We start from the raw sequence: 17,207 nt of genomic DNA on the forward strand, positions 1-17,207 counted from the left end.
CTGATTGAAAAACATGAGGTGAGCAAGAATGACTGATGTCCCAGGAGTGGAACTAATCTTTAAAATTATTTCAACTTAGCTTCGAGCAATTCTATTCGGAACCAAGGTCACCCAAATCTCAGCAGTCAAGCATGCATCTTTGCCCATTCGAGACCGAGCTTCAAGTGTTCACTGATATTTTCAATGAAGCCCAACACTCTACTTCCAAAAGAAAAAGCCTTGATCAATTAACTGCCGCTACAGCACAAAGACCAATGACAAAAAAAATTAATAGCAAGACACTGGAAAAAGACCACTTCCCATACCTCAGAAGTTACCTCACAGCAAAAGTGATGATTAATTTCAATGTGTCAGCATGGTTGATTCAGGAAAAGGGCATTTGAACAAGACCCCAGACCTGGCACAAAACTCATGCAAAAGATAACTAATGCTTCAAACATTGCTTTATCCTCCAGTTCAGATTCCCCTCTACAGGATTCCTCAGTAAAACCTATTTAAGTTTACATCTGTTCTCTTACCCTTGCCATAACCTCCATTCAGTCCACCTCCCTATTCAACAGATGAACTTCTACTATCCAAGGAGTTGTCACCATCCAACATATCTTTTCTTTCACAAATCCAAAGGACTATTCCCTGTGGGACAGACTGGTTCTTTCTTCCATCACTGACCTTCCCGTTCATCCTCTTCCCATCACATGAAATACAAAACCTAGACCTTTATCTTATGTCATTTCCAAATGAAAGTAATTCACTCGATCAGCTTAATTAACTCTATAATTAACTCAAGCTGTTAATATATTTGCAAAATCTAAGGCAGACATCTTTCACTTTTCAAAACATCTCTTCCCTCTGCCTCTTTCACCACAGTCACTGGCAGACTGTTACGTATTTTCAAGAGTTTGCTTTAATTGCTTGTGATCCATGTCACAAACTGACAATTTAAATTTTAAATTCCAAACACAAGGTGGCTCAGCTAGATCTCTAACTGCTCTCATTGGAAGTCAATTAGCACCTAGATTACCTTGAATATGGCAAGATTGAATGAAATGCTGAAAATGTACACGTGGGCACAGTGGTTTTTATCAGATACCTGCTGACAACCATTGGCAATATTTCAATTTGTAGTTGGTGCGAACCCGGAATAAGGAGGAGCCAGGTGGATTCCACAAGGGTTCTTTAATAGATTCAAAATAGATACTATCATTCACTTCAGCGGGAGACTGAACAAACGTCTCGCGCCAAAATCCCAGCTACTTATCTCCGTAGCTGGGAGCCGCCCTCGGACCAGTCCATCACCGTGCCGAAGGGGATGACCCAAGGAGTGGCCTGACCCCCAGGGACCACAAACTACTTATTACAGATAAAAATTAGGAAGACCATAATACTAGTTATCTAAGATAGGGGTGCCTGCAGACAGGTTGAGGAAAGAAGATTAAGGTGATATTGCATAAATGCAAAAAGGACATTTTGAATCATGCATTGCTTTGTTATCCTTAGCTCACTTTGGGATTAAATATGACATCAAAGTTGTAACCAGATTGTTTCAGCTCCAAGTATGTGGCAGGAACATAGAACAGTATAGTACAAAAAATAAAATCATAGACCATAGAACAAAATGCAACAAGGCAGAACACAGTAGTTTGAGCCACAAGAAAATGGGTGCAAACCACCTGGTCCCCTGAGCCTGTCAATTAATATGATCATGACATCTATCCCACACCCCAACTACGCATCTTCCCATTAATAGTATATTTAAAAGAGTGAAACAATTGATGTGGATGATAGTGGATCATTTTCTGAGATTAATAGGCAAGAGTGCTACCCTAGGGTGCCTTCCTGATCAGATATATCTATATTGGAAAGCACACCAACCCCTTAGCTTACTCAGAAGACTTGGTAAGTTTGGCATGGTTCCAAAAACTCTTACCAACAGATGCACATTAGAAAACATTATGTGGATGCTTCAGTTTGGTTTGGCAACAGCTTTATCCAAGAACACAAGAAATTACCAAGAATTGTCTACAGTGCCCTCCATAATGTTTGGGACAAAGACCCATCATTTATTTATTTGCCTCTGTACTCCTCAATTTGAGATTTGTAATAGAAAAAAAAATCACATGCAGTTAATAGTGGACATTGTCAGATTTTAATAAAGGCCATTTTTATACATTTTGGTTTCACCATGTTGAAATGACAGCTGTGTTTATACTGTACATAGTCCCCCCCCATTTCAGGGCACCATAATGTTTTGGACCCTGAAATGGGGGGAATATGTATAAACACAGCTGTAATTTCTACATGGTGAAACCAAATGTATAAAAATTGCCTTTATTAAAATCTGACAATGTGCACTTTAACCACATGTGATTTTTTTCTATTACAAATCTCAAATTGTGGAGTACTGAGGCAAATAAATAAAGGTTGGGATTTGTCCCAAACATTATGGAGGGCACTGTATATAACCCAGTCCATCACACATACCAGCCTCCCCCACATTGACTCCATCTACACTTTAGGCTGCCTTGGCAAAGCAGCTGACATTATCATAACTATTTACACCTCTTAGTCCAATTTCCTTTCGGGCAGAGGATTCAATCGTTTGAAAGCTCACACTATCAGATTCAGGAACAGCTACCTCCCCGCTGTTATCTGACTACTGAACGGTCTTCTTATCAGCTAAGGGTTTAGTCCCTATCTCCCAAACTACCTCGTTGCAGCCCTTGCACGTTTTTTTAAAATATCTGCACAAATTTCTCTGTAACACCACTGTATATTCTGCAATCTGATATTTGTATCTTTGCAGTACCTGTTATACTATGCTAGACTGCACGAACTTACATGGCATGGTTAGTAGGTGTGCTGAGGACGCACATGGCATGGTAAGCAAGTTTGCAGATGATACAAAAGTGGGTGGAATTATAGATATTGAAGATGGTTATCAGAAATTGCAGCAGGATCTTGATTGATTGGGCAGGTGGGCTGAGGAATGGTAGATGGAATTTAATACAGAAATTAGGTGTTGCATTTTGGGAGCACTAATATGGGCAGAACTTACATAGTGAACGGCATGGCTCTGGGGAGTGTTGTAGAGCAGAGGGATCTAGGAGTACAGGTACATAATTCATTGAAAGTGTAACCAAGGGTAGATAGGATGGTCAAAAAGGCTTTTGGCACATTGGCCATCATTAGTCAGAGTATTGAGTATAGAAGGTGGGACATCATGTTGCGGTTGTATAAGACATTGGTGAGGCCACTTTTAGAGTACTGTTCTGGGCACTATGTTTTGGGAAAGATGTCAATCAGGAAAGGGTGCAGAGAAGATTTACAAGAATGTTGTATGGACTCGAGTTTCTGAGCTAAAGGGAGAGGTTGAGCAGGCTGGGAATCTATTCCTTGGAGCGCAGGAGGATGAGGAGTGATCTTATAGAAGTGTAGGTGGGGGGGGAGGGTAGATTTAATAGGAGCCTGAGGGTAACTTTTTCATGCCAAAAAACTTTTTCATACAACTGACTAAATCATGGAAACAGGCAAGTTCAACCCATCCCAGCTTGAAATAGGATAAAGAAACAAAGGTGTATAACAAAATCAGGGGCCATTCACATTATAATTTTAACAACTCTTTACAATTGAACCTAACCTCTTTCTTCACAAGCCAATGCTTCCCCTTCAATTACATCCAAAATACTTTCAAAGTTATTTTGAACTTACTTCGACTGCCCCTTCAGGTAGTATATTTTAGATCAGAACAGAGCTGGAATGCTTTTATCTCATAGCATTCTGTTCTATTTTACCTTAGATCTCCTAACGGGAGATCTTTTGTTCCATCAGAAATAGGTTTTGTGCACGCCTGAACAATATTTAGCTTATCTATTAGGACCTAATTTTTCCTATCTTCCCACAAAATGTAAGTAATTTATCCACAGCATCATCTATAACATTTAACTGTGTGTTTCCAAGGTCTTGGCTTTCATTCTAAATTGCGCTGACCAGAATTGGCCAAAGTAGTTTAGTATAAAGTGGTCCATTGCATTTAGCATAAAATGGTCCATTGAACATTAATTATTTTCTTTTTCACCTTCTTACAAAGACAATGATCCTGAATTTTTTTTTAACAGCCTCTTGACTTGCCCAGTCATGCTTTCCCACAATCCCTTGATGACATTTCATTTCCTTATTCCAATCAAAGCTATATGCTTATGTTAAACTTCACCCGAATTTTTGCATAAGTCTATATTCTTGTGGAGTTTGTTGGTATTCTGTTTGAGAATTTCGAATCCGTTAGAATTTAGTTTGAATGACAAACTTTCAATGTATAAATATCTATTCACAAATATCTATCCTGAAAAAAAAGTGGCTCCCAAAACACAACCTGTGGACATCACAATCCCAAATCAACTCTATTATGTCCCTCAAAATTTTCATTCATATAAAGCTTTTAAATAGAAATTAAATTAATTTAAAATAAATAATATTTTACCAAATGGCTTTTAAAACCCCAAAACACCTCTCAATCCACATCAATTTTCTCCAAAAGCTCAAATACAATTTGTCTTCCAGACTGTATGGCAATTAACAGGTTTAGCTCCCTCCCCTTGTTTCTGGGAAAAATTACTTAAGATATTTTTCTTAATGGTTTTTTGTACATCCAACTGAAAAGTCTGGTATAGTCAACACAATTATTTCAAGTTTAAGATGATCCAGGTACCTTGAAGAGTCAATAGACAATAGACAATAGAAAATAGGTGCAGGAGAAGGCCATTCGGCCCTTCGAGCCAGCACCGCCATTCAATGTGATCATGGCTGATCATTCTCAATCAGTACCCCGTTCCTGCCTTCTCCCCATACCCCCTGACTCCGCTATCCTTAAGAGCTCTATCTAGCTCTCTCTTGAATGTATTCAGAGAATTGGCCTCCACTGCCCTCTGAGGCAGAGAATTCCACAGATTCACAACTCTCTGACTAAAAATGTTTTTCCTCATCTCTGTTCTAAATGGCCTACCCCTTATTCTTAAACTGTGTCCCCTGGTTCTGGACTCCCCCAACATTGGGAACATGTTTCCTGCCTCTAACGTGTCCAACCCCTGAATAATTTTATACGTTTTGATAAGATCCCCTCTCATCCTTCTAAATTCCAGTGTATACAAACCTAGTCGCTCCAGTCTTTCAACATACGACAGTCCCGCCATTCCGGGAATTAACCTAGTAAACCTACGCTGCACGCCCTCAATATCAAGAATATCCTTCCTCAAATTTGGAGACCAAAACTGCACACGGTACTCCAGGTGCGGTCTCACTAGGGCCCTGTACAACTGCAGAAGGACCTCTTTGCTCCTATGCTCAACTCCTCTTGTTATGAAGGCCAACATTCCATTGGCTTTCTTCACTGCCTGCTGTACCTGCATGCTTCCTTTCAGTGACTGATGCACTAAGACACCCAGATCACGTTGTACGTCCCCTTTTCCTAACTTGACACCATTCAGATAATAATCTGCCTTCCTATTCTTACCACCAAAGTGGATAACCTCACACTTATCTACATTAAACTGCATCTGCCATGCATCCGCCCACTCACACAACCTGTCCAAGTCTTCTGACGCCATCATTAAAATTGCATTTGTAAAGCACAGGGTCAGCTAATAAAGCAAGATAACTCAATCACAGCCACAAATACAGCTTATACACAACTTACGCATCAAACACATTCTAAGCATCAATTCGGCTAAAAAAAACTGGAAATGCTAAGACCAAGTTGATGGCCTTTTATCACTTCCACTTTCTTTGCCTTCATCCGTTCTCTGCCATCTTGCAGTCATAAACCCCATTTGACTTCCATTTGAAGTGCGGATTACCATAGCCATAGGACTTTTAGGGTCAACCAGTATCCATTGTTTGGAGGTTTCCTTTATATTTTAGTGATCAGAATTTAGTGATCAGAATTCAAACTAGCCTTGCAAAAAGTTTGGGATGACAATAATTTATGCAACCTCAGGCATATTGATTTAGTTCTTTAAGTCAACATGACTAACTTCAAAGTGCTGATGCATTATGACCAGATGTGGAAGCTATAGACTCCACTGTTCCTCACAGCTGTCAGCTTTACCCAGGTCAGTGAAACACCATATTTTCTTGAGAATAACAAAACAGGAACAGGCCAATCAACCCCTTAAGCCTGCCTCACCATTTAATATGATCAATGCCGATCAGCTCCAGGTCTCATCTCTTTTATGCCAGTTCCCCACATTCCTCAATTTGTTGATCCCTATTCCTAAAAAAGTGAACTCCTCTTCTAATACCCCAAATAATTCAGCCTTCACATCCCTCCAAAGAAAAATTCCAGAAATTAATCACAGTGCAAGAAGTTTGTCCACCCCTTAATTTTATCCTTTTCTTGTGTCACTGTGTTCTTTTTCTCCAACTCGACAAAATCTTGACATCAACCCAGTCATGCCCCCTTAGGATCCCATAGATCAGTTCTCATTCTTCCAAAGAATACAGATTTAATTTCCTAGTGGTTAGTAATAGAATACTTCTTTAGGACTGCCTCCAAACCTAGTTAATGTATTCATGGAGTGTTTATTGCCTTCAAAAGAGCGGTGGTGCAGAGTGTAAGAAAATAACTGCAGATGCTGGTACAAATCGAAGGTATCACAAAAAGATGGAGTAACTCAGCGGGTCAGGCAGCATCTCCGGAGAGAAGGAATGGGTGATGGTGCAGAGTGAATTTACTTGTCAATTTTAGAGGATAGTTAAGTGTCAAGCTGTTGTTATCAGACTTTTACAAATTCAAAGATGGCAGACTTCCCTCTCCAATGAATGTTAATAGCCAATGGATTTAACCAAAAAAATTACAAAAAAATAAAATAAATCACGTCCATGATACTTTTTATTTTAATTAAAATAAGTTTCAGCAGCTCCAACAGTGAGATTTTGTCCTACAATCACATCATCAGTTCAGCCCTCTCCATTCCTAATTAAATCACACAAACTTTCATCAGATGCATCTTATATTTTCATCCAATGTGCAATTTTTTGATTGCCCCTGGCCACTCCCTCTTCTCCCCTCTCCCGTCAGCCAAAAGGTTCAGAAGTGTGAAAATGCTCACCTCCAGATTCAGGGACAGTTTCATCCCAGCTTTTATCGGGCAACTGAATAATCCTACCACACCCAAAGAGCGGTGTTGAACTACTATCTACCTTATTGGTGACCCTCAGACTATCCTTGATCAGACGTTGCTGGCTTAACCTTGCGCTAAACGTTATTTCCTTACCATGTGTCTATACATTGTAATGGCTTAATTGTAATCATGTATTGTCTTTCTGCCAACTGGATAGCATGCAACAAAAGCTTTTCACTGTACCTCGGTACACGTGACAATAAACTAAACTAAACCCTGTATTAAACACTGTCTGTTATATAACTTTTGCCCACTCATTTTGATCGTTAGTCAGTTCCCGACAGCATGTGTGCACCAACTTAGTCTCATCTGGCAAGTTTAGCAAACATTTGATTACCAAAACATATGTGGAATAGGAACAATAAAGGCTTAAGCGCCATCTTACTTTCATTATACCTTTCATTAAATAAATCAGTATCACAAATATTACCTGCATCTTTTTTCTTTCTGCTTAGATTCTTAATATGAAGAGCTTTTGTTTTCTAGCCAAGAACTCAAATCCATAACATTGTCTAATATTTCCAATCCACTTCCTAAACCAGTTTAATCATTCCTTCAAACTGCGATACTAAATTAGGAAGTGCTAACTGTTTTATCCTCCATTTTGAGTTCATGGGCAGTTGACAAAGCCAAATGTAATTTACTGCCAAATTAAATGTAGTCCAGTCCACCACATAAACCAGACACCCCACCATTAACTTCATCTACATATACTTCCTCAGAGAAGCAGGTGATATGATCAAGGACCTTATCCATCCCAGTCATTCCCTCTCCCCCCCCAAATATGATGACTCTGTACACTTGTACTGTATCTGTATACAAAAAATAATTTCAATGTACTTCAGTACATTTGACAAATAAAGTACCATTGAATAAAAATCCCATCAAATATTCTAATCACCTATATTTGTCAAACTGATTGAAGTGCTCTTGCAAAACCACAACAATTGCACACTAATTAAGTATCTTATCATAAGCAAGACTCCATTTATTTTACAAAGATAACCTACAGTGGCTCATAAGAAACTGCCCTCAGTCTGGCAGATTCCAGAATGCCCATTTTGGTTGCCTTAAAAAGGTGCAAATTAAGTCTGAAAAATGTTTTAGCAACCTATAGGCACAGCCTCAGAATAACAGTTTGAACATTCAGACCATGGAAGAGGCAGAATTTCTTCTTTCTGGGACTCCAAACGGGAACACTGTGTATACAGAGTTATTTAGTATCTTCAGGGTTAGACGACAATGCAAATCAAGGATATGTGGGGGAAAAAAATCACAAGAAAGAGCAAAGAGCCCAAAAATCAGATTAGTCGTGATCTTTCCGAAGAGTGAACCAAGCGGTTCTATTTATGTTCTTTTAATAACCTTACATTTCATGACACCATCCTAAACAAATCTATGCCCTCATCCATCAACTACATAAATCCTGCCTAACCTAATGAATGCTTCACCATTTTCTGTTTACATTTCAGAGTTCAAACATCCTCAGGTTTATTTTTTTAATTAATTGTCATCTGAATTGTGGAATCTGAAAATTACTCTCCCCAATTCCTTGACCAGAATGGTCAGTGAGACAAGCTATACAACATGGAAACTGGCTCTTCAGTCGAACTCGTCCATGCTGACCAAGATGCCCTATCTAAGTTGTCCACATTTGGCCCAGAGCCCTCTAAACTTTACCAATCAACATGTCCAAATATCTTTTAAATGGTGTTATTGTATCTGGCACAACTAGATCCTCTGACTGCTTGACTTGACTCCATGTTACCACCACGGCCCGAGTGAAAAGGTTGCCCCTCGGGTTCCATTTAAATCTTTCCCCTCTCACCTTAAACGTATGTCTTCTGGTTCTTAACTTCACTACCCTGGATGAACGTGTGTGTTGCCCTATCAATTCCCTTCATGCTTTTATACATTACTATAAGATCAACCCTCAGCCTCCTGCACTCTAAGGAATAAAGTCCTAGCCTGCTCAAACTCTCCTGATAGCTCAGCCCCTCAAGTCCTGGCAACGTCCTTATAAATATTCTCTGCACTCTTTCCAGCTTAATGACATCTTTCCTATAGCAGGATGAGTAAAATTGAACATAAACTCCAAATGCAGCCTCACCAACATCTAGTACAACTATTTGAAGGTCAATTGACCTGACCGATGAAGACCAATGCACCAAAAGCATTTTTACCACCCTATCTGCCCATGAAGCCACTTTCAAGGAACTGTGTACTTGTACTCCTAGATCCCTCTGCTCTACAACACTGCCCAGAACACTATTCACTGTGAAGGTCCAGCCCTCATTCAACTGCCCCTAAAGCAACACCTCACATATCCCAATTAAACTCGATTAGACATTCCTCAATCCATTTGCCAAGCTGATCAAGCTGTATTTTTGGTAACTACCTTCACTGTCTACAATACCACCTACTTTAGTGTCAAGTGCAAAGTTACTAATCGCACATTCTCAACCAACTCAGTGATATAAATCACAGACAACATTGGCCCAACACCAATCCCTAAGATACACCACTTATTAAATGTCTCCAGTCCAAAAACAACCTTCCACCACCACACTTTGCTTCTTTCTATGAAACTAATTTTGTATCCAGGCAACTAGCTCTCCCTAGATGCCATGTGCTCTAATCTTACAGAACAGCCTACCATGCAGAACCACAAAGGCCTTGTGGAAGTTCACATAAACAATATCTACAGCCTTGCCCTCATCAACCATCTTGGTTACCTCTTCAAAAAACTAAATCTAATTTATGAGACACGTACAAAATCATGTTGATTATCCCTAATCAGCCTCTGTTTATCCAAATGAAAGTACCTCTTATCCTTCAGAATCCTCTACAGCAACTTACCTACCACAGATGTTAGGCTCACTGGTTTATAGTTTAGTCATAGAATGAAATATTTGTACATATAACAAAATATTACGCAGATGGACACAAAAAGCTGGAGTAACTCAGCAGGACAGGCAGCATCTCTGGAGAGAAGGAATGGGTGATATTTCGGATCAAGACCCTTCTTCAGACAAAATATTACTGTTCAGTAAACTAATTTAAAAAAAGCAAAACAGCAACTGTAGGAAATAATCAGATCAGATTTTTTAAAAGTGCTGGAGCAACTAAACAGTTCAGACAGCACCTCTGGAGGACATGGATCGGTGGCGTTTCCAGTTGGGACCCTCCTTCACATTGATTGTCGGAGGGAGAAAGCTGCAAAAAAGGTGAGGTGGGACAAAGCCTGGCATGTGATTAGGTGGATACAGGTGTTAGAGTTTTTACAATAGTACAGTTCTTATTGGCAGATGTGTGAACAAAGACTAGTGATGAAAAAGACAAAAAGCTGTACAATAGGAACAGAAGGGTTGTGAAATGTGAAGCCAGAAGGGATACAGGTGGAATGGGAAAGGAAGAAATAGTATACACCCAGGTGCCCAGGGAATAGGTTTTTACTTAAAATTGGACGTCAATGTTCATTTTCAATTGCAGAAGTCAGTGTTCATTGAGTTATAAATTACCGAAGCGAAATATGACGTGCTGTTCCTTCCCTCCCCCTTCCCCCTTCCCCTCTCCCCTTTCCCATCCCCCTCCCCCCTTTCCCTCCCCTCCCCCCTTTCCCTCCCCTCCCCCCTTTCCCTCCCCTCCCCCCTCCCCCCTTTCCCTCCCCCTCCCCCCTTTCCCTCCCCCTCCCCCCTTTCCCTCCCCCTCCCCCCTTTCCCTCCCCCTCCCCCCTTTCCCTCCCCCTCCCTCCTTCCCCTCCCCCCCTCCCCCCTCTCCCCCCCTCCCCCCTTTCCCTCCCCTTCCCCCCTCCCCTCCCCCCCTCTTCCCCTCCCCCCCTCTTCCCCTCCCCCTCTTCCCCTCCCCTCCCCCCCAATCAGTGTGAAGAAGCGTAGTAACGCAAAATGTCACCCATCTATGTTATCCAGAGCTACTGCGACTCCGGTACTTTGTATCTTTTTTCTGATTTCCAACGCTTGAAATTGTTTTAGATTATTTGATAAAAGCCAAAAGATCAATTCATTCGATGTGTTGAATTAAAAGTTACAAATGTGCGATTGTACTTAATACACAAATTCCAAAACAGGATGCAACACGATACAAGTTAAACTCGTGCACGTTGAGGTATCAAAACGAATTTTGTAAACTGTAATATTTTGCATCTATAAAATGATATTATCCAAATTGGGAAGAATGGGGAAGAGGAAGGAGTGGACAGCAAGAGTCAATTAAAGCCAATGATAGTTCCTGATGACAACTCGATGACTGATGGTGTAAACTCCGGTGTTTTAAAAAAACATCTATGTTTCGCCTTTCCACGGTGTAAAAAGAAGCTGGTTTCACCACCAAATCCGGTAGATCGCAGCTATTGTTCCTTGAACACTGAAGTGCACAGAGTCCCGGGCATCACCGTTAGGCGCAGTTACATCTGACACTAACGCTGCTCGCTTGCGCATCCTACGCCCGGTCTGGACTGCGTGCCTTTGTTTGTAAGAAATAGACGGCGTTTTATCAAACATGTCCAAGGCTGCATTTCTCCCTATTAAAGGGCCAGGCTCGGCCCAGGGAGGGAAGAAGAGGGAGAGGAAATGCGAACAAACCCACCTGCCTGCACCGTATCTGTCAAGTCGTAGTTTACGGCAGGGAACTCCTTCAGCTTCCGCCCGCTTAGATTGAGAATGCCAGAATGAACGGCCTCCTCTAAGACTCTCTCGAGGCTGCGGTTAAGCTGCGTGGATGAGATGGCGGTCCTCGAATACCAAGGATGGTGCCCACCCAAGACCGCCGCCATTTCTCTGCTAATTGTGTGAGCGGCCCCTTGCGCGCAAGCGCAGCCGGCAGACGCATTCCCCTCACAGCCGGCCCGCGAGGGGCGGGGCGGGGCGCGAGCGGCGGCCGTTGGTCACCTGACCCGCTCGCAACGGCGGCCGTTGGTCACCTGACCCGCTCGCAACGGCGGCCGCTCACGCTCACGGAGCCAGAGCTCTGCCAGGCCAGCAGAGGCTGAAGGTCAGCAAGGAATACCTTTCAGTCAATGATGCAGTCAACCAATCTTAACTGTTGCATTTATACAACTATTTTCATCTTGTGTTCAGTCGACAACAAACTTCAACTTAGGCATCGTGGCAGTGCACCTGCTCAGCGATCTGGGGCAATGGTTTTAGCGGTAAATATTCATCTTCTACTGAGGTTAGAGTACAACAATTGACCTTCAAATAATGGGATTTAATAGTCCACTGGCTTTCCTCAAACCGAGCACCAAGCTGGTAATCCACCAAACAACTGTAATCCCTGGCCACTTATACACTATTAAGACCTAGAGCTGATATGTCAAAGATAACACCAACGTTTCTCCATACAGTCTATCTGCCGCTTTTCAGAACAATTTGACCCAAACTCCCTTACAAAATCGCCACCATTGAGACCCTGATTGAACTTGGCCATCTCCATTTGGCAAGTCATGACTCCAAAAACAAAAAGCTGTCACAGCTAGAAATTACCAGGCAAATGAAAAAAAAATCAAGGATGTTATCAAAGTTTTGTTGAATAAAAACATAACTTTCCTACTGCTAAGAATCCTTATACTCTTATTACCCAATAGAAAGATTTATGATGGCTACCTTGATTAAAGGCATCTCAGAAGTTAATAGAGGAATCTGGGGAGTTGTGTTTTTTTTCCAAGGAAGCTTTGATAATATCCTTGAATTTCTTCCTCCGTTTAGCTGGCCTAGTGTTAATGGTGAAAGGAGAGCACCACCCTGCCTCAAATTCACCTAGATTATCTCGGACACCTCTCTCCCGTTTCTTGATCTCTGTCTCCATCACAGGAGACAGACTATTGACAGGCATCTATTACAAACCTTTTCTGTGTCCCTTAGTTCTGCAAAAAGCAATGAATATCGAACAATTTACATAAAGATATACACACAATGCTGGAGTAACTCAGCAGGTCAGGCAGCATCTCTGGAGAAAATGGATTGGTGACTTTGCGTCAGGACTTTTCATCAGACTGAACAATTTTCCATTTTTTCCTGTCGATTATCTTCACTGCATCAGGAAGTTTGTTGGAAGTGTTGAGCCAATGGCAGGGACTGATACCAGTTTGCATTCTCATCAGGATATTCAGTTGAATTTTCTCTCCTTTCTCTGCTACAACCAAAAAGATCCAGTCAACAAAATATCTGTACACATTAAGAATCCTTTATTTTTTAATTTAATTTGTTGATACAATTCAGACTATCCTTGATCGGACTTTACTGGCTTTACCTTGCACTAAACGTTCTTCCTTTATCATGTATCTATACACTGTAAATGACTTGATTGTAATCATGTATAGTCTTTCCGCTGACTGGATATCATGCAACAAAAGCTTTTCACTGTACCTTGGACATGACAATAAACTAAACTAACTAATTAGATTTACAGTACACTTTGTAAAATAATTGTTGCATTGGTGACAGTTGAATTGAAGTCTTATTTCTGAATGAAGAGATAATTAGCTAGCTTTGCATCAATCCTATTTATCTATTATAATATGCTTTCGATAGAAAAATCATCCAAATTGAAATGTACCAAATGCTCATTCCTTTGGTATCAGAACACACTAAATAGTGAGTTTCAGTTCCCACTGCCTTAGGGAACTAGTCTCAACTTCACCCGTAAAAGCAGAGTTTCCCAGTTACAGATTTTAATGCTTCGTATTTAGTATAAGTGGAAGAAACTGAACTTTGTTCTGCTTGAAAATCCACAAATCAATTTTATGATGGCAACAATCGACAAAATAATCCGCAACAAAACTTGGATTTTTAACAGATCAAATTGACCCAAGGAACTTCATTTAATTACGAACACACCAAACTTAACACCAAGCTAATAAGAAATTTATATTAGAGCAGGTGATCAAAGCTGGACAGAAATATAAATTTCACAAAGGTAAAGAGAAAGTTATGGGGTGGATGTTTAATAGTGGAAAGGGTGGACCATTGGGCTTTTATAATGAAGATAGACACAAAAAGCTGGAGTAACTCAGTGGCACAGGCGGCATCTCTGGAGAGAAGGAATGGGTGATGTTTCGGGTCGAAACCCTTATAGTGGCCCAGTATGTAAAAACTAAATTACAAAAAAACTATTGCAGAGCTCTGAGTTATCCAAGTACTTTCTGCAAACCTTATCTCATGCATGCATCTGCATTCTCCATTTCCTAACATACCAATAACAAAAACTTTTAAATATATATTATGTCTTTACAGAGTAAAATCACAAGGGGCTTCACAGGACTGTTATTAACAGAATTTGACAACGCCACATTAGTAGACATTAAGTCAGATGACCAAGAGTTTGGTCAAATAGACGGGTTTTAAGTAGTACTTAAATGAGAGGTAGAGAGGTTTAGGAAATAAATTACAAGGACTGTAAATTACAAGGACAAACGTATCCGGTTGTATCCCAATCAGAAGCCCTGGATGACAAAGGATGTCAGGTCTCTCCTCAAGGACCGTAACACCGCCTTCAGGTCTAGTGATAGAGCTCTATACAGTGCTGCTAGAACCAACCTGAAGAGAGGCATCAAGGATGCCAAAGCATCCTACAAGAGGAAGATTGAGGACCACTTTACCAACAATGACCCACGGCGGGTATGGCAAGGCATCCAGCACATCACCAACTACAAGACCAGCAACCGCACGACTGCCGACGGCGACGCCTCGCTGGCAGAGGAACTTAACTGTTTCTTTGCTCGTTTCGAGGTGAAAGCTGCAGTGGCAGACATAACACCCTCTCCAGCACCTGACAGCAACACCTTCACTGTGCAGGAGTATGAGGTTAAGCGCGTGCTCAGAGCAGTGAATCCCAGGAAAGCTGCAGGCCCCGATGGTGTGACGGGCAGAGTGCTGAGGGAATGTGCAGACCAATTATCTGAGGTCTTCACAAAAATCTTCAACCTGTCCCTTTTAAAATCCACCATCCCTCCCTGCCTGAAGTCCGCCACAATCATCCCACTGCCGAAAAAGTCTGTCATCAGCGGCCTTAACGACTACCGTCCGGTAGCACTCACACCGGTCATCACAAAGTGCTTCGAGAGACTGGTCCTGCAGCACATCAAAACCAGCCTCCCACCCACCTTCGACCCACACCAGTTTGCCTACAGAGCAAATAGGTCTACAGGGGATGCCATCGACACTGCTCTTCACACTGCACTGACCCACCTTGAACACCAGGGGAGCTATGTGAGGATGCTCTTCCTCGACTTCAGCTCTGCCTTTAACACGGTCATCCCGAGCAGACTGGTCACCAAACTTTCTGACCTTGGATTTTCCCAAACCATCTGCCAATGGATCAAGGACTTCCTGACCAACCGCCCCCAGACCGTCAAAATAGGCCCTCACCTCTCCTCCACCATTACACTGAGCACCGGCTCAGCACAGGGCTGTGTGTTGAGCCCCATCCTTTACTCCCTCTACACTCACGACTGCGCCCCCACCCATCCCACCAACACCATCATCAAGTTCGCGGATGACACGACTGTGGTTGGACTCATCTCAGAAGGAGATGAGACAGCCTATAGGGATGAAATCCAAAGGCTGGCAGCATGGTGTTTGTTCAGTGAACAATCTTGTCCTCAACTCCTCCAAAACAAAGGAACTTATAATTGACTTCAGGAAAACCAGTGTAGAATACGACCCACTCTACATCAATGGGGTCTGTGTGGAAAGGGTACCCGCTTTCAGGTTCCTGGGTACGCACATCGCAGAGGATCTTACCTGGTCTACCAACACCATCACCACAGTAAAGAAGGCACAGCAGAGACTCCACTTCCTGAGGATCCTCAGGAAAACCAACCTGCAGGAGAAGCTCATGATGTCCTTCTATCGCTGCTCCATCGAGAGTGTGCTGGCATACTGTATAACCACATGGTATGCCAGCTGCTCAGAAAAGGACAGGAAGGCCCTTCAGAGGGTCATCACAACGGCCCAGAAGATCATCGGCTGCTCACTGCCCTCCCTGGAGCACCTGTTCAGCCTACGCTGCCTCAGTAGAGCAGGCAAAATAATAAAAGATCCATCCCACCCCGGCCACCGTCTGTTTGTTCATCTGCCCTCTGGTCGACGTTTCAGGTCGATCAAATCCCGAACAAACAGACTTAAGAACAGTTTTTACCCCAGGGACATACGAGAACTGAACACTACCTTCTGCACTACGCAACACTGTTAAAAAATCTTTGTACTTAATATAATTGTATTTATTTGTTTTTTGCATTTATTGCATATATGTTTGTACGCACCGTCAGGATTGGCTATTTTTTAATTTCGTTGTACTCGTTGCAATGACAATAAATGAATATTATTATTATTATTATTATTATTATTATATTATTATTATTATTATTATTATTATTATTATTATTATTATTATTATTATTATTAAGAGGAAGGAAGATTAGACTTTATTGCCTTCCATCACAGTGAGGAATGTGGGGAATCCGCTGTGGTGGATGGTTATGTTAACTTTTATGTAGTTGTGTGGCTTGTTGCTTTTTTTAGTATGACTATGGTAAATTGAGTTTCACTGCACCTTAATTGGTACACTTGACAATAAAATACCTTTGAACCTTTGACCAAGGACCAGGCACCAGAGGCTATAGAACTTAGAAAGATTTTGTTACTGGAGAAAAATACATGCATACACTGGGGTAAGACCATACATAAATTAGGAAACAACAATGAAGATATGAAACTTGAGATATTAGAACATCTAACAGAACAGGACAGGAACAGACCTATCAGCCCACAATATTTGTGCCAAACATGGTGCCAGTAAAATGAATCTCCATATTAATCACATGTGATCCATATTCCTCCATCTCATGCATATCAACGTGCCTATCCAAAAGCCTCTTAAATGCCATGATGAAATCAGCCTTCACCAGCACTCCTGGCAGCACATTCCAAGCACCCACCGTTCTCTTCTGTAAAAATCTTGCTCCTCACATCACCTTTAAACTTTGCTCATCTCACCTTAAAGCTATGCCATCTA

General features: G+C 41.6%; 1 protein-coding gene across 8 annotated transcripts in view; it reads right to left on the reverse strand.

Moving 5' to 3' along the window:
• lrch2 (leucine-rich repeats and calponin homology (CH) domain containing 2) overlaps positions 1–12,017 on the reverse strand; it is a 107,268-nt gene extending 95,251 nt beyond the window's left edge. For all 8 annotated transcript variants that reach the window (XM_078412268.1, XM_078412266.1, XM_078412270.1 and 5 more), the window contains exon 1: positions 11,781–12,017. In XM_078412268.1, the coding sequence (XP_078268394.1) occupies positions 11,781–11,967 (187 nt within the window). In that variant the 5' untranslated portion in view covers positions 11,968–12,017. The remainder of the gene's footprint in view (positions 1–11,780) is intronic.
• Between the last annotated feature and the right edge of the window lie 5,190 nt (positions 12,018–17,207).

This window comes from Rhinoraja longicauda, chromosome 15 (assembly GCF_053455715.1).
Source record: "Rhinoraja longicauda isolate Sanriku21f chromosome 15, sRhiLon1.1, whole genome shotgun sequence".
Taxonomy (NCBI): domain Eukaryota; kingdom Metazoa; phylum Chordata; class Chondrichthyes; order Rajiformes; family Arhynchobatidae; genus Rhinoraja; species Rhinoraja longicauda.